This window comes from Falco biarmicus, chromosome 10, assembly GCF_023638135.1.
Source record: "Falco biarmicus isolate bFalBia1 chromosome 10, bFalBia1.pri, whole genome shotgun sequence".
NCBI lineage: Eukaryota > Metazoa > Chordata > Aves > Falconiformes > Falconidae > Falco > Falco biarmicus.
Window position 1 is genome coordinate 18,100,058 of NC_079297.1, and position 18,344 is coordinate 18,118,401.

At 47.9% G+C, this 18,344-nt stretch overlaps 1 protein-coding gene across 2 annotated transcripts in view; it reads left to right on the forward strand.

The window, feature by feature from the left end:
* The first annotated feature begins 222 nt into the window (after positions 1-222).
* The window catches only part of CCDC9B (coiled-coil domain containing 9B), a 55,774-nt gene continuing 37,652 nt past the window's right edge, over positions 223-18,344 (forward strand). Inside the window, exons 1-5 of one of the 2 annotated variants that reach the window (XM_056354468.1) lie at positions 223-669; positions 6,357-6,470; positions 8,033-8,137; positions 8,908-8,970; positions 9,365-9,526. In XM_056354468.1, the coding sequence (XP_056210443.1) occupies positions 649-669; positions 6,357-6,470; positions 8,033-8,137; positions 8,908-8,970; positions 9,365-9,526 (465 nt within the window). In that variant the 5' untranslated portion in view covers positions 223-648. The remainder of the gene's footprint in view (positions 670-6,356; positions 6,471-8,032; positions 8,138-8,907; positions 8,971-9,364; positions 9,527-18,344) is intronic. The other variant, XM_056354467.1, reaches the window with a different exon arrangement.

Here is an 18,344-nt window from a genome sequence, read left to right on the forward strand (position 1 = left end):
ACAGGGGTCCTCTCCTTTGACTATGTGCTTTCTGCTAGTTACGGTGCTGGCTGGTATTGCCCACCCCACAGCATTGCTTCTGCTCCCTCCCTGAAAGAAATGCACATTGTAAAAGTGGGGAAATCATTCCCAGAAAATACTGAAATGAAACAGAAAAAAGCAAATCCAGCACTGGTTTTCCCATGCAAGCTCATGCACATACTCGCACTCACAAGACATTCAGGACCCCAGCTATTTTCCTGATCCCCCGCCAGGCGTGCAACCAGCCATGCATAACAAATAACACGACCCCATGAATGGCCACGAAGTGAAGTCAAGCTGTTTGCCTGATCCATTTTTCATTGTTCGCCCTGCTTTTCCCACTTTGAACGAGGGCTTGTGGCATCAGGAAGTTAAAAGGAGTCAGGAGGGGGGAAAAGGGGGAGTGTTTCTTTTAAAAAGAGAGTGAGATTGGAGAGGAGGACACAGGCACTCAAAACCCTGTCTGTGCTTGGTATATTAGGCAGCCAGTGCTCTTGGCTGGGAGCCCAGACGAGGCTTTTGTAATCAAAACATGATCTTGTATGCTGTGCAACCAGTGCTGAGAAAGGCCGTCTGATGGCTCTCCTCTTTTAGCTCTGCTCTGGAATCTGCTGGGCTTCGCCGCCGATGTCCAACATGCACCGAGCTGTGAGTGCTGCCCCTGTGGGGCCTGGGAGGGGCACGGGGCAGTGGGGTCCCTCACCCAAAAAGGCCATGAAAGGACTTGCACTCGTTTCCTTCAGGGTGGCCTTTTGGTGGTTGTCGCTTTGTTGTTTTTTTTTTAACCTCGCCTGGCTGCCAGCAGGCACGGGGAGCAAACAAGCAGTACTGCATTGGGGGGGGTGCTGGGGTGGTGGATTTTGGGTGCCGGGGTTTGCATGTCCATCGCCGGGGCAGGTTGTGGTGGTTGGCTCAGGACAACGTGCCTCCTGGGGGGTGGGAAAGCCAGGTAGATAACAGACAGAAACCCAGGCAGTGCTGGATGTTGCCTATCCCGGCAAGGCTTTCAGCTGCAGCTGTCAAGCCAGAGGATATTTCTGAAAAAGAGCGGATGCATTTGCTTACGCAGAAGAGCGTTCGCTAAGGGCCCTGCTCCTCTCTCCTCTTCCCTCCCCCCCACCTTCTGTCTTTCTTGCTTTTCCAACCCTGCTGCCTCCAAGGTCTCTTGCTGTAGAAGCAGGCGATCGTAGAAGTATGCGGGAAAACACTGTGTGCAGAGACAGTCTGGAGCGAGGCGTCCCTCTGGCCCCTGATGAGCTGCGTAGGAAGTGTGTGTGCCGCTTAGGAGTGGGGGGTATGACAGAACGAGATGTCGTCATTTAATTGAAGCATGAAATCGCTAGCTTTCCATTTCTCCTTTTGTGACATTTCTACTTGCAATAAAAAGAGGCCTCTCATTCTGCAGCTTCATTGCTCTGCCTTGCTATCTAGGAGGCATCAGGCTCCGCTGCTTTCTGATTCAAAGCCATCGCACGTTTCTTCTGCCAAAGCCATTTATAACTCTCCCGTCACTGTGACATACGGGCACCTTGGCTCCCCGGAAGAGCTTTACTCTGGGGAGGGCATGGTGTAGCCACATTTCATCCTGAGCATCGGCTTCAGCACGGGCTGGGGTGGTGGATTCATTCCAGAAGCGGAGGAGAGGGCACGTCCCCCTGTTATCGGCTGGCTCAGAGCGGCAGCTGACGAGCAAACGCTGACTTGGCTTAACTGTACAATGGGTGAGCCCCTGTGAGCTGGTGCGTGGGCTCGAAACGCCGCTCGGTGCTTCTGTGCACAGCAGGGCTGCTCTGCGGTCCCGGGGTGTGCAGGCAAGGGACCACCTCTCATCCACAACTCCCCAGCGTTTGCTGAAAAGATCACGTAGAGTGAAATACTTTAATGGCTTTGTTAATAAAGGGGAGGAGAAGTGCTGAATACTGGCAAAACTTTCCTTCCAGCAACTTGTTTCCAGCTGGAAATGGAAAGACCCCCCCTCCCCCCTGCACTAGCTGTGTTGCAATGTAGACAAAATGCTGACAAATGTGCAGTCTCATGTGGAGAGGGAGAATGGCCTGACAGGTCTTTTCCATCTTTTGCCTTTGAAAAGAGAAGAGCACAAATACAATCTCTGCAGGAATTTTTAAAATTTTCCTGAGCTGGCAGCTCTGTCAGTCCTTCTTCAAAAGAATTTGAAGATGAAAGGGGTGTGTTTGAGGGCATGCACCACTTTGATCCCACCCTCAAGCAGCCAACACCCCAGCACTCGGCAAACAGCGAACCTGCCAATTTAGCGCTCGCAGAATAGCTTCTGTTCAGGTAAACACTGAATTCAGCTTTAATCAGCCTTGCAAAATGGCCATGAAAGTGTATCCACCCACATACACAATCTACTCACCTGTCGTGTACCCGGTTGATTGATGGCGATGGAAAAGCGTGTTCAGTTCTCCTGCAGACCTTGACAAAATCCCATTGTCCAGCAGGAGAATGTGTGGAGGCAGTTTAAATGTCCCCATTGTTCCACCTGAACACAAACGTGTGCCTGTGTCCTGGCAGGGTGGCCCTCGGCAGGGGCTGTTAAATCAGCACTGATAAAATGCCCCTCATCAGGGGCATGAGTGAGGATGTGCTTGTGCAGGATCTGAGGTCTGCCTTAGCAAACCGGTTCCCCTGCCTTTTCCCTCTCTGGTTTCTGACATCCAGCACACCCCTCTGTGATGGTATCATGTTTTCAACCTTTAGTCCCTTTTCTCCAAAGAACATTACCCAGGCAGACTTCCCCCCGGTCCGTGGCCCTGTTCTTTGCAGATCAAGCACAGATCTTCTTGTTCGGAGCTGAAACATAGTTAGCTTTGGGGTTTTTTTCATGTAAAGCCCTTGAAGGGAAAACCTAGCATTGCAAGGGTGCGTGGTGATTCAGCAGCTGGATCCCTTCCTTTGAAGGCAAGTGCTGGCCCTGCACACTGGGGATGATTTGCAGCCCTGGTTCCCAGGAGGCCTATGACACTTTTGGAAGAGCAGTGATGCTAACCCCTGGCTGAATTATCACTCGCTACCTGGAATTATTTTCTGAAGGTCCAGCTAATCAAATGTACCCACATTCTTACTTGGTGTCTATCTCCCAAATAGCTGAAAACCTTCTCATATTAAGGAATTAATTCCTGCAGCTCATCTTAAATCTTGTGCTTTCAAATGGGCAGGATATTCCCATCCTGGTGAAATGTTGCATGACACACAAAAAAACAAGGGTCAGGTTCCCAGCACCTTAATTCTGCCTTCTTCAATGCATTGGCCCGCTATAGACACATACATTTCAGGAGGCTGGAGCACCTATAGATCACCGGATAGAGTTCACAAATGTAGCTGGGAACATGGAGCAGAGTCAAAGGCTTTCTCTCCCCTGGGCTACAGCATCTGTGGTTTTATTCTTTGCCTTCAAACTTTGGGCTTCTCACTGCATGTTTGCTCATTTTCAGAAGGGCTGTGTTTGACAGCACCCCTCCATCCCCTCCTCTGGACCTCCACTGCTCCAGCTTTTCCTCTGGTGACCTAATGAGGACCGGGCAAAAGGCAACTGAGGTCACAGGAGAAACCCTCCCTTCCCAGGAGAAGGGCGTTGCAAGCCCGTTGGCTACTGCTCGAGGCTGGACCCTGGGGAGCCTGACTGCCTGACTTACTGCTGGCACAAAGGCGCCCAGGGCACAGCGGGTGTCAGACCCAGATCCCGTGTCCCCAGCTGCTGTGGCTGGCCCCTGATGTATCCTTCCCTGAAGGAGGTCACACCTGCTATGTCATGATTAATGAAGGGAAAACCCCTCCTGCCTGTGCAGAAGCTTTTCCCAGCCTTGAATGCCACAGAGCCTGCAGTGGAGGATGCTTCTGGGGATTTTGCCCTTGGGATGGGCACAGTCGGGAGCCGTCGGCCCTGAAGAACCAAGGGCAGCAGAAATACTCACTCGCAGGAAGGCAGTGGTGGTTTGCTCCCATAAAAATGGGGGAGCCCACAGTTGTCTTGAGGGTCTTGGTGGTTTTATGAGGAATTTGATAGGAAGCCAACAGGGATGTGCCAAAAACATGCCTTGCTCATGCGTCACAAGGAAAACCACTTCACTGTTCTGGGGAATTTTAATCAATTTTATTTGCCGATTAACTATCTATTGACTGATTCTGGCTTCAAAGAAAAATAAATCCAAACACACCTTTAGGAAAAACACCCCTGCTTCCCTCCCGGCACTGCTCACCCCCATGTTTTTATCCTCTGTCCCTCAGCACGGGGCACACTGTCCCTTTGGCAAGGCGAAGCAGCGCTGGCGGCGAGGTACCTGGTGGCTCCCCCACCAGCAGCAACCCCTCCAGAGTCCCCATGGGGATAGGTCTCTCTCCTCCTCCTCCTCCCAGCAGGGCCTTTTTCTTCTTTACCTCCTCCTGCTCTGACCTCGACCCCCCTCTTCTCCTCAGGGTGCTTCTGCAGAGGCACCATTGTTCCCCTAAAGGGTGCAGAGGCACCTCACTTCCATGGCTCAGGGGCGCCACGGTCTCCCCTGATTGGCTCAGGGGCGCCACAGACTCCCTGATTGGCTCAGGGGTGCCACAGACTCCCTGATTGGCTCAGGAGCACCATGGTCTCCCCTGATTGGCTGAGTTTTGGCGGGAGGCCGGTGGCAGAGCCGGCTGGAACTGGCTGTGGCCAGCTGGGGGCTGTCCCGGGCTCCTCCCTCACAGGGCGCTCTGCAGCCCACCCCCTGCTACCTACTACACCCAGTATACCCATGCAACTGGAGCAAGGTTAGGACCAGGCTTGTAGTGGCCGTCAGGTTAGCAGCGGGCTGGGGCTGGGGGCATTTCTGAGGCTGGGGCTGGCAGTGGGGAGCAGCTTTCCCCTGGCAGGGCCCTCTCCCTGCCCTGGGGTACGGCTGGGGGCTGAGGTGCCCTGGAGCAGGGTTTGATACTGACCCCAGAGACCTCGACAGCTCCAGGGTGAGGATGGGGCCAGGATGGCCCTGTGCAGCTGCAGGGTGGCAGTGCTGGCCCCCGAGGATGCTGGTATACATTAACATCTTCACCAGTCCCTGGGGACTGTCAGTGTGCCTTTCCACCACGCGCTGGCTGATTCTGCTTCATAGGGACATAACCCTGAGAATCACCTGCAGGAGCAACATCTAGTTGTAGCAATATGGGTGATGTTTTCATTCCATTTGCTTCTTGATTCCTCCAAATTCTCCCGTCACTGTGGGTAATATGCATTGTGCACAGAGGCTGGGTTTGCTGCAGTGCTCCTGCGGCAGATTGACTGCACAGGGCCAAATGGCAAAGGCGGGAGGCCAGGGGTAGCCTGTTGGTAGATAGAGTTGCAACGTCAGCAAAATAGGTATCCAGGTGTGCAAAAGGTTTGGGGCTCCTTTCCTCCCCTCCTCAGTCTCACTTCACCTTACACAGCTCTCTGTGTGAGTGAAGGAGAGGGAATATGAGATCTTTGCAGCATGCAGATGCCATGCTGATAAGGAAAGCACAAAAACACTGTTCAAAAATAAACCTGTAGTGCCTTGAAGATCTCAGCCTTGCCACCTTGCTCTTCATGCAAACACTAGGCAGAGTCTAGACGATATGGATCAGCTTACTGCAGTGAGTTGATACTCATCAGCATTAATTTTTGCTAGACACTGCCGTCACTAGAATTTAAAAAATCCGATTTGTTATCCCTTGTGATAACCAAGGTGCTATCTGAATGTCAATGAAGGGGAACTGATGTGCCTGAGAACACCTGAACCAACAGCAGGGAGGGGTGTTGTTTACTGCATGCAGTTAAGCAGTGTGTTAACTCTGGAGCCTACCGACAGACAGACATAGAAGTGGGACATTGTAGAGGAGTGAAGGCAGTGGGTTGATTAGCATTGATAACATGCAGCTGTGGCCTTGCCTCAAAGGCAGTGGGTTGATTGACATGGATGATGTGTGGCTGTAGCTCGTTCTGGCTAAGTAGTTAAATAGCCCTGAGGAGTGTGGGAGAGGAGGTTGGATGGGGGGTGGTCTGACTGCTGGAGGAAGGAGCAACAGCACAGACAGTAGAATCTGGCCTATGGTAAAAGTCTTGTTGCAGCCTACTAGTTTGTGCTGCAACAGGACATCAGGCTTTTGCTTTATCTACCTCATGGCTGAACAAAAATTCTAAGAAAAGAAAAGGTCAGATCTGTCAGGAAAAAGTCAATTTGCAAGGTTCAGTCATCTTTTTAATGGAGGACCAAGGGGAGAAATGGTAGGGAAAGACTCTTCCACTTCCCACCCTGTCCAAACAGAAGGAGCAGGTTTCATCCTGTTGGTGCAGTGACTGAGAATAGCTTTGCTCCTTCTGTTTTCAGGATGCTGCTGTGGATGATGCAGTGTTAAGGAAGAAAGAGCAGAAAGATGTTGAACTTGATAAGAAAATCTTGGCTTTGCGGAAGAAGAATGAAGCGCTCATACGAAGATACCAGGTAAGTCTATGGGTTCTTACCTTCCCCAGCACTGTACTGGAGTCCTCAGCTCACAGTGTAAAGAGAATAGTCAGCAGCTTTGGAGTGACATTGTTATATAGGTATCATTTTTACATTGGAAAGCATTTGGAGCAGGTGGGCAGAGCTCTGTCTTTAGCTGCGGCTCCTGAATTGCAGTGGAAAGCAAGCTTGCTGATGCTTGCCTTGCTGCTGCAGCATTCCTCTCGCCCTACGGTCTTCCTCTATCTGCATCACACCATTCCCACCCCTTCACTTCTTACTGGTCTGACTTTTTCCCTATCTGTCCTTGCCAGTGCCTCATGTTTATACTCTTGAATGTATAGGAGGTTGCATCCTCCAGACATTTGGTAGGTTTATCTTCCCTACCAGGGTACTGATAGGGGCTGAAGCTCTTCCCTGGTCAGTACGAGTGTTTCTATGGAGCACAGAGGTGTTGAAAAGGGACTCCATGAATATAAAAGGAAGATGAAGGCAAATCAAGGCTTTAGTAGGCTGTTGGTTACTGCAGACTTACCTTCTGAATTAGGAGGCAGTAATCCAGCTGGAGTCTGTTTTTTTGATTCTGTCTTGGCCAAGAGAGTCTACCCAGTGGCCTGCAGGAGATATCCAGCCTGGCTTGTATGAGCTGGTTTGGGTGCCATTGTGGTAACCTGGAACTGTACACAGCAGTACAGAGTAGGAGAGCCTGAGGGTACTCTTGGCGCAAGGGTCCTCCTTGGTTTGTAAGGGATGTTTTCCTGCCTGTGCCCAAGGCCACTTGGCTTTAGGGGCTCTCTAACATTTGCCATCTGGATGGGCATTCTTGAGTTTGACAAAGAGCTGTGCTTAAAACCTGAGAACCCAAAGTATGCTTTGTGTCTTGGATTCAGAGCTGAGAGACTGAGAGGTCCTCTGTGTTAGATCTTGCTTAGAAGACATTTCCTTTGATGCCACAGGAACCATTTTGGACCTTTTCTGGTGGCAGCAAAAAATGGTACATAGCAGAAAGCTAGGGGAAGGGTAAATGCCACAGGCAGCTGGGGGAGAGGAATTCTTACTCCCATGTGAAATGCTACCCACCTGTCAACCCCACTTCTGGGGGAAGCTGCCTAGTAGACAGCCAGGTGCCAGCCATCTTTCCTTGGCCACATATGATGCCCTGGCCCCAGACTGGCACAGGGACCATAGCACCTGTGCATGGCCCTCCCTTCCTGCCAGCCTGGTGTCTTCCATGGGTCCTATACCCAGTCTTTCCCAAACCTCAAACTGATCATTTTTCCTGCCTGTTGGAAAGGGACCCCCATACTCTGTGCTTGCTTTCCATTGCAAGTGCTGAGACCACAGAGGACACTCTTGAGTCAACAAGAGATTTACTAAGATGCCTGTAGTGCAGGTCACAGTTGCCTGTGACTCCTTCCAAGGGCACACAGATGGGACACAAGTTGGCCCACTCCCCTTTTAGAGCTGCAGGTGGGTCCATTTAGTAGAAATCCTAAACAGGAAAATGAACATCTGTAGACATCCAAGTACAGACTGATGATAAGGGTATGTATGTATTTCAGGAAATAGAAGAGGACAAAAAGCGAGCTGAGCAGGAGGGAATGGCTGTTACCTCCAGGAGACCCAAGCAGGATGGCCTCACTATTACCATCACCAAAGCTCACAATGTAAGTGCTGCCTCTCCTTCATCATGGGCCAGAGCTTGCTCCGGTCCTACCTCAGCAAAGTGACATTTCTGAAAGAGCGCCTCCACAGCAAAGCTCTTTCAGGCATAGGACATGGCTCCTAAGCCCTTCCAAAAAAAAGTGAAAACTCTGCTGAAATGTGTGCTCAGAGTAATTGTTAGGTGATACACATCAATTTCCAGCCATGCCCAGGCAGCTGTCACCAAGCATGCAGAATTAACAGGCAAATGAATGAATGTGTGAACAGGCATCCTTGGCCCTGGATGGGTCCCAGGTGTCAACATGACTGTAAATAAGTAGGCAAACTGTATCAGGTGTACGTGTGTCACTGGAGGCATCAGGAATGCCTCTGAGAATGCCTGTAGGCTGGGCAAAAGCACAGTCTCCTTAGGCTTTGTGAGTGAGCAAAGCAAATAGCCCTTGGCTGCTTTGGGGCTTCCCGCAAACAGGGCAAAGACCACAAGTCCCAGGCTTCCTTCCTAACTGGACCAAATCTGTGTCTGACAAGCCCTTTCTACCCCTCCTGGCAGTGCGGGGCTTGGTAAACCACCTGGCCAGTCCTGCTTTAACCCCTGGGTGAAGTCCTTTGCCAGAGCTTGCACAGAGCTGGCTGAGCCATCCCACCCTCCCTCCATGCAGTCATCACTCCTGGGTTGTTAGATCCAGGCTAGTGTGTTGCCCACTTCTCAACCACGTCCTGGCCCTTGCTTTTCTTGGAGGTGCGCTGTTGCACACATTTTTCTCTCATACAGGACCTGAAAGATGCAATTACCCAGACTGAACACTATGGACAAGATAGCCCAGCCCTCTCGATGGTGAGCACCGCTCTCAGGAGCCATCCACTTGGCTTCCAAGGCCATCTGCATCAGGACTTAGGCTTTCCCAATCTAATTCAGTGTGCCGCAGAAAGAGATGAGGATGACTTTTGTTTCCTATAACTCTGGCATTTTAGTCTGAAATGTCAGATTTGTAAGTGCAAAGGATTTTCCAGACCTGCTGTAATTGTGGGTTTTGCTGCTGAGCAGACAATGAGCCCCTTGTTCCCCAAGAATGTCACGGCGCTGTGCCGGGTGCAGAAAGCTTCCTCAGAGCAAGGCCTGCCTTTTCTGTAGCTGGCCTCCCTGCTTGCGTGCAGGTGTGTTTGGGGAAGGGAGTCGCATTGGTGAGCCAAGGGGCCTAGATTTGTTAACAGAAGTATTCATTTTCCAGGACAAAAGGGTGGTGAGTGAGAAATGGGGGAGCCCCTGTCCTACGAGCCCCGGGTTTGGCATTGGCAGTGAGGAAGAGGAGGAGGAGGAAGCAGATCATATGTTCACGTTCAGGATGGGGAAGAGGATGCAACTGGCTGTTACCATGGACAACAAAGCCAAGGTGAGCAGGGAAGAGAATTCCTCTTAACGCTGCAGCCTCTTGACTTACAAAGGGGCTTCTGCTCTGCTTTCTGCTTGAACTTTCTGCTCATCACGTACCCTGTGTCTCATCTCTGAGGGGAATAGTTCCCTTCCCAGTCCTATTCTCTCATTTCTCAGTACAATCTCAGTTTTCACCTTGGGTTGCCCCGCACTTCCTGCCCCACCTCCACCCTCTGTCTGATTCACTGGAGTCAGCCCCCAGCCCTTGCTAAATTGCCTAGCAGATCTGTTCAGCCAGGTGTAGCCAGTTCACTTTCTGAGAGATCAGCCACCTCATTGCCCTCCTGGGCCACCAGTGGGTTTAGTAAACTGTGTTGCTGTGCCCGGAAAAGGGATGGAAATAATTGGCAGCTTGGACAGATTTAGCTGCATTACTCCCCGACTATTCCCAGGAAGGCAGTGATGCTTGGCAGCAAAACAAGCATCATTTCTCCCTGTTACCATATTTCAGAAAGTCTTAAATGCAGAAGAAAAAAGAGCAGCATGAGTACCCTTGCAGCTGCCAATGTGACTGGCAGAAAATGTGACCCAGTATTTGCGGACTTAATTAAAAAATGTACAAAAAGGCAAAAGTAATTGAAAATGCTATTTCATTTTTTAAATCTCAAGGCATCCCCTCCTGGGTGCTACCTCATCCCTCATGGAGTCTGAGCATGTAGATAAAATGATCGAAATGGTAGCTTTGGCATGTTGGGACTTACTTGCAAAGAAGGGTTTGATAAAACTTTGGCAGTTAGTATTGACAGAATGTTCAAGGAAGTATGTGCCTGTATGAGCTTCACGCTCTTATTTTCATCCCTTGGAGTGTATCTCGGGGGACTGATCTTGTTCTCACTGGAGTTAGTGAGTCTGACCACTGAGAAAATGAGGAACAAGGATCAGAAGTGCCACATTCTGTGAAAAAACAGTATCTGCATGCACAGATGCACCTGTATGGGAACTCAGGGAAGCTCTCTAGTTAGTGAGTCTCTGGAGGCAGGTTATTCTTTTTGCTGTTGAATATGTTCCAAAAGAATACAAGAGATAATCTTATCTATTGATTAAGACTAAAAGACAGCATTGAGACAACAGGAGGTGCAACACCCAGGTGGGCAGAGCCTCTTTGTGCTGACCATGCCGATGTGAAGGAGACAGAAAGCCTCAGCTGGCCCTGTGTCTTGCTGAGACATTGGGATGGACAAGGTCAGCCCTTGTCTCCATCACAGTAGCACTGCGAAAAGGAAACGGTGGCAGCAACGGGTGCTCCCATGGGTCCCCTTTTAGGCACAGCAACGTGCTTGGCCCACAAAATGAGAGTGGGCTTTTTTGAGCTGAGGTCCAAGCCAAAGACATTCCCCAGAGCAATGAAGCAAAACCCCACCCTTCCTGCCAGCCCGGTACACTGGGGTATGAGTGCTGGAAACTGTGGCTGTAAACAAAAGGCGGAGAGCCATTTCTCCTTCTGAGGCAGCTTGGAAATATTTTTCTGATTTTGTGCCTTGAATACCTTTTAATTTCTGTTTCTCTGTGACCTAGTTACCCTTTCTTTCCATGAAGAAATAGGACACAATCACTATGCCATTATAAAGTCATATGTCACCTTGAAGAACTGAATCATTTAGGAAATAATGCACCTTTCAGAATGATTTTTCAGGAGAAAGGGACTGAGGCCTCTCACTTCCTTTGTTCCAGACAGATTACTGGTAGCATGAACATCCGTTTCAAATGAAATCTCATTCCAGCACAACCAAACCACCTCCTGATGTAAGGGGAACACCCCCCCCCCCCCCCCCGCTTTTTCTTAGAAGAAAGGGTACATAGAAATCTAACCATCCTCATTACTGACTGAACTTTACCAGTGAAATACTTGAGAGTCTCCTCCAAGGTTTCTCATGGCTATGTAGCTTTGCATGGGGGCGTTGTATTTGAAGAAATTACATTTGCAGAGTGAGTGGCTCTCACAGACAGGTTTTGTCCCCTGGAGCTGTTTCCATAATCTATAGCTCAGAATTCAGGTTGTAGATGGGGATTTGTATTAGTGCAAAGCACTGACAGCTAAATCACATTGCTGCTTTAAACCCTGTGCCAGTGTTTTTCAGTGTGGCCAATTAATAGACCACTGAGATTTTTCTGCTGGAAACACAGACTTCTGTGGAAAGTCCCCATAAGTTCCCTGTTGTATGATATATATGAGTTTACTTGCATTAAGCACCTTTCACATGCCTTAGAAGCCCCCCAAAGTCTCCTGTGTGTTGGTGTAAAGCACAACCCAGCAGCCTGGCTTTTGATGATAGAGGAAAACTGATTTATTGGTGAATGTGCTAGAGGCATCAATCCAGAATCTTACTTTAGTTACTTTAAATATAGTTCTCAAAATGGATGAGTACGAAGAGCATCAAACTGTAATGGGTGAGAGGGGAAAAAATATTAGATTTTGGACAAAACTGTATTTGCTATCACATGAAGTACAAGTTTATTTGTTGTTGCTGCTGCTGGCCTGTTAAGGCATCCTCTGGGCTGCTGAAGATTAAAAGAGGCTATATAACTTGCTTCAGATTCCCAGTAAGTAAAGCTTCACCAGGTGAGAGATTTGCTTGGTGATACTGGGATGATTGAATGGGCCGTCACCAACCTTCCTATGACTGTGGCAAGGTTCAAGCAACAGAGTTGCTGGGCTGTGCAGAAAACTATTTACATTCAATTCTAAAGAGCACAAATCATCGTAAAGCAAGAAGCCCCAAAGGAAAGGCAGCTGGAAAATTGTGTAAACTGGACAGAAGTCCAGTGATTTCCTTTGTTCCCCATGTTCTTTTTCCTGATACTCCAGGTGGGTATTTTTAACACAGCCTTTGCTATCTGGGGCATGCCTCAGACATAAGATAGGCACTTCTCAATTTATGACTTTTCTCAGTGAACCGCTAGAAGGGAAGCGGTGTAGTTTTGTCTGACTGCGGCTAAATAGCTAATGCCAGAGTCTCAAATCTCCTGTAGGCAGTGAGTAAGCTGGGACAGGCCCTGTGGAGGGGAAGAGGTGGCTTTGCCAGGCACTGCCAGCTGTTTGGGCCCCGCTTTCTGTTCCTGTTGGTTCTGCATGGGTGCTTTCCTCATCTGATGCCCCTTGCTTTGGGAGCTAGCACAGGATTTCCCAATGCGGGACAAGCAATCTAGGAAATCACTGATATTGTTAAAATAATAAACAAAAGACACATGTTGGCACATTGAGCAGAATGTGCCTTTGTGCAACACAACTTAGCCAGAAGCAATATGGTGAGCGAGGGAGGGAGAGAGAGGGTATTACATATACAGGCTGGGAGACCACCAGCTTTTCTATGTCAGCTATCGCAGCTCTGTTAAACAGATATTTCCTGTATCAGCCTCTCAGTCTTCCTTGCCATCTGCTCAATAAATTGCAGGGTTTAATGGCTTTGCCGATGAGCCAGCCTTCCCACTGTGACTTTTAACATCTAATGGCCCAAGGAAGTTGCCACCTCATTGTAGTGTGCTTGAGGCTTCAGTCCTGCCCACAGTATTTGGGAACAAGGTCCTCTGCATAGGTTTTTGGGTGATGGCTCTGCTGTTTCTTGCACTTAGGGCCCATGTCCCTCCTCAGGAAGGACTTTCTCAGATAGTGATGAAGTCATCTTCAGATGTAGCCACCTGGTGCCAGGCCTCCCTGGCAAGAGTTATTTGTGATGGGCCGTCACCACCTAAACACTGAAGAGCTCTAGGGAACAGCTGTTTAGTTAAGCTAGAATTAACGTTTGATGTACAAGTTCTGGATTAATAGCTTGCTATTAATTTGTTAAGCCCTCACTGGGCTTACTTTCTTAATGAAAAAATTAACTAGAGTGCTGAACACCTCATATTGGTGCTCTGTTTATGACAGAGCAAGCCCAGCTCTCCAGTTCATTAACTCACCTCAGCAGTACCACCTAGGATTACTGTACATACCTGCTCAGGGCTTAAAGGAGGGAAGTTGTATGCTCTTGAATGTCCCAGGAAACTCGGGATTTTCCCTGGAGCAAAGATATTTCCTGGGAATAATAATCATTGAAGAACAAAGCGATGTACAGCTTGAGCTGTTAAAAAAACTCACCAAGGTATTTGCCAGGCTCGAGTGAGCGATTCAGCAGTTCCAAAGCAGAGCCACCCCATATTTTCAGCATCTGAATCATGCTACAAATAGAGTAGGAAGATAGGACAGCAAGCAGTTAAGAGCCTATTCCACAAGGCATAATGTGTCTGGCTGCCTTCAGAGGATGTCAGCAGGTCTCATCTCCTCCCAAAATACATTACAGTCATGCAGGACTGGGCCCTCTGCAGGAGGGTCTCACTTGTGTCATTCCCATGATTCCCAAGAGCTTTGCTTTTATAGTAGGAGAACACTGTCCTTTGTGGGGACTGTTTGCATGTTGAGGAAAAAAACGGTGCTTTGCTTGGGCTGCAGAGTTCCTTGGCGGCAGCAGGCAAGCCTCCTTGGCTGAAGGCTTGCTGCCAGGGAGGCAGGTGCTGGGGAAAAGAAAAAGAGTCTTTTGTAGAAAACTGCTTTACAGATTGCTTTGGGCAATTGCCTAGATTGCTTTACAGAGCCCTCCTCCCCAAAAGATATGAGCGAGGAACAGGTTTTTAGAAGAGGAGAGGCTGGCATGGAGAGAGAAAGAGGAGAGATGCAGTCTTGTAGACACCAATTCCAAAACAGAGAGGCTCTATTTGTCCCTGTTGTGACTCCACTGAAATTTCTGTGGTTAAGTCACAGACCCGTGATGTGCAAGGGGCCTCAAAAAACTGCTAAGCACTTTTCATCCTTGTCTTCCACATGTAAGAGTTTAGTTTTCCTTATAAAGGAAAACTGTGAAGCACACACAGTGATGCTTGTAACTTCATCCTTTCTAGCTGTGGGAGAAAGTTTAAATAGGAAGGCTCAGGTTTTCAGTGGCTGACAAGATTTCAGTTTTCACTACCCTTTCATCGCAGAGGGAAGTGTTTGTTCATATATCTGGAACACAGATGATTCAGTTAGCATAACTTTGCAAGCTACCATATAAAAGGTGCCCATTTACATAGTCTTAAATAGAACTGCATTTTCCTTTGTTTATCACAAGGTAGGAGCACTGGCATGGCCATTAGTGCTGATATGCAGTAACTTCGTAAAATGACCATGCCCATAATGTATTTCTGAGCTACTAGATCTTCTCGGCATAACTGCCAATGTGAATGAGACCAGAGGATACTCTTGTGGCCGCAGACATTGCCCCATGAACACAGAGGGGTTAGCAGGAGAGATTTGCAGCTTCAAATTATCCAGCCCAGCTCTGTGGTCTGAAATACAAAACCAAGATAGTCTATTGAAAAGGTTAATTTTTCTTCCACCCACATCCATTAACAGTGATTTGCACTGCCATAAAGAAAAACCACTTTGGTTTCTTCGACTGCAAGCAGGGATCCTATGCTGACCATTCTAATTCCAGCCTCCAGTTTCAGTGAAATTTAGGAATAAAATACATGAATCACAGGACATAGACAGGATTTGCAATATTCATTTTGATTTAAAACATCCTGTGTTTGTATTGGCTAATAGTTCTGGCAATGGAAATATGTTACCTTTGGGGACATTATGTGATTCAGTCATGCAGAAGCAGGTGCCACTTAAAAGCCAAGACCTAAGCGCTTGTGAGCTTTGTGGCTGACTGATCATGAATTCTGGTCTGTACTACTTAGTTCTAGTTGTATAAAGGCCAGAGCTACAGAAAACAGGTAAAATTACTAAATAAACACTTGCATATTAAATTCATTACTTGCACACATGCATTTGTGCGTATACACACATATACAGGTGTAATACCTAAATAAGTTTTACTTCACAATTGAAGCAGGCTACAGACTTGGATACAATAACAGAGTCCTAAAATAGTTGAGGTGGGATGGGACCACTGCAAGTCATCTAGTCGGATCCCCTGCTAAAAAGTTATCTTAAGTTGCTCAGGGCTGAATCCAATCAAGTTCTGAAAATCTCCAGTGACAGTGATTTCACAGCCTCTTTGGCACCTGTTTTCAAGTGTTTGACTACCACCATTGTGACTTTTTTTCCCTTAATTCCAGTTGTACTTTGACTTGTGGCAGGTTTTGTCCATTGCCTCTTGCCTTTTCACTATATACTTCCAAGAACCGTTGGGCTCTGTTCTCTTTGTAACACCTTTTCAGACAGAGGAATACTGCAACTGGGTTCCCTCTTTGCCTTCTCTTCTCCCTCCAGACTTAACAAACTCAGCCTCACCATGTGCATCCTGTGCTCCGAAGCTCTGTAACTGTCTTGGTGACCCTCCACTAGACTCTTTCTAATTTGTCTATACTTCTCTCACCTTGTGGTGAAGGGAAAATGGACACGAAACTTCAAATATGGCCCAAACAGAGGGAAATAATCACTTCCCTCAACCTGATGGCTATCTTCATGCTAATGGAACCAAGTGAAAGGCAAGCCTGCCTTACTGTTCACTTTATGGTCAAGTCGTAGCCCACCAGGCTCCCAAAATACTTCTGCAGAGTTGCTCCCAGCCAGCTGGGCCCCTGCCCATAGTCGTACATAGGATTCTTTGGGGTTCTTTTGTCCCAGGTGAAGGACTTGTAATTAATTTTTGTTAACCTTCCTGCACCTTGTCAAGATCCCTCTGAAAGACAGTACCGTCCTCTGGCATATCAGCTTGGTGTCACCCCTGAACTTGATGAAGGTGTAGTCTGTCCTATTATCTAGATCCCTGAATAAGATGTTGAAGTAGGAAGCAGCCTCACAGCATCAGCTTACACCCTCAGCACCCTTGGATGCGGCCCACCTAGTCCCACCTTCTTACTTTATTTAAATGGTCCATAACTGAATCTTCCTGGATGCTGAGGGAGTGCAGTACTTCTCTGACTCTGCCACTGAGTTAGGGACTCAGGAGGTAGAGAGCAGATCGTGCCAGTAAAAGGCCAAGGCAAAGAAAGCATAGAGTAACCAGTCTTTTCTGTGCCCTGTGTCACGAAGTTGCCCGCCCCCACCCCCCACCTTCAGCAACAGGCCAACAGCTTTCTTAACTTTCTTTGTTGCTAATGTATCTACAGAAGTCCTTCTTGCTGACCTTCACATCTCTCACTTGTTTCATTCAACTCCAGGTGACCTTTGGTTTTCTAACTTCTTCCCTGCATGCCCAGGTCCTGTTCCCATAATTTTTCTTGAGAGCTTGTCACTTTCTACCTCCCACACACTCCCTTTTTGCATTTAAGTTCAACCAGGAGCAACCTGCTCAGCCAAGCTGGCCTCTTCCCACACCTGCTCATTTTCTTGCACAACAGGAAGTCCTTACTTATGTTCTTGTGCCTTGGCCATGAAAATCAATCAGGTCTCCTGGGCTCCTTTCCCCTTCAAGACAGCTTCCTGCAGGATCCTGCCTGCCAGTTCCCTGAACAATTCAACACCTGCTTTCCTGAAGCCCATGGTCTCCACTCTGCTGCTTGACTTTCTTACTGCTCTCAGGCTCCTAAAATCCACTGTCTTCTGGTCACTGCTGTGAAAGCTGCCACTGACCTTCACATCTTCAACCAGTTCTGACTTTATCATTAGGCAGTCACTTGCTAAGCTGCAGTAATGTAATTGCTTGTAACATTGTGACTTCAAGGGGATGTATAATTAAGGATGGTATAGCATGCCCTATTTGTGGAGTGGGAGTAAAGCTAGGATTTCATAGCAGTTTAGATTCTGGTTTGAACTTTCTGGCTCTGCCTGATCTCTGATAAAATAATACCCTTCTCAAGACAGATACATAGACTAAAACCTTTAAAACAGCTCACAGTTTATAGGCATGGGGACTTTTACAGAATGTATAACCTAGCTGCAAGCAAAAGTACACCTAGATGTCTGGCTATGGTAGATGCCAAGACAGTTGTACTCCATATTTAAATGATTGCCTGTTCTCTTGACAGTCAGATTTTACTCTCTCAGGAAAAAGATCTTGACATCTCTGGGGATGGCTCACAGATGTTGGTCCTTGGCAGCAGTCAAAGCAGGAGGCTGCATTGACATAAACTTAGAGAACAAGACGGAAAGTACTAGAATGGCATTAAACAGATTGGCAGCAGCTCCTTGCTTTGAATGCAACATGTGGCTTCACTTATTTCAAGAAAAGCAGAAATAGCAAGGGTCCTACTAAGGGCAGCAAAACTTGTTAGGAACTACAGCTGAAACCTAAAACCAGAGCTGTGCATACTCAAGAGAATGTAGAAAAAGGTTCCCACCATGTCCACACAGCTCTGGCAGACAATGGCAGTGCAGGGACCCACTCCTCCTCTCACGTGCATTAGACTAACTCAAGAACTATCTCTTCTGAGACAGCAAAATTACACAGATGTGAAAGAATAAACAAGAGACTGAAGGTCTGATGCTGGAAGTACTCAGGTACCTCCTAAAACATTTATCATGTGTTAGGAAGCTCGATGACTGGACAAGCAATAAAAAAAGTCTTGCTGACGAAAGCTGTCTACAGCAAGGCTCGCTCCTTACTAACATCTGCACTTCTGGCAGAGTCAAGTGAAGATGAGGCTAATACAAGACATCTTGATATCACATGTCATGGCAAATTCACTGATGCTTGCAAGACTTCTATACAAATCAGAGGTCAGTGTGTGCTGTTTGCTTTTGAAACCAAGCTCATAGCAACAAAAAGTTCCCAGGTTTCACTGAAGTTTACTTGGAGATTTTGAGCTCCTGTGAAATCAACACTCCAGTACGTGTGAAAAGTCCAAGGAGAAAAACAGAGGAAAATATACCA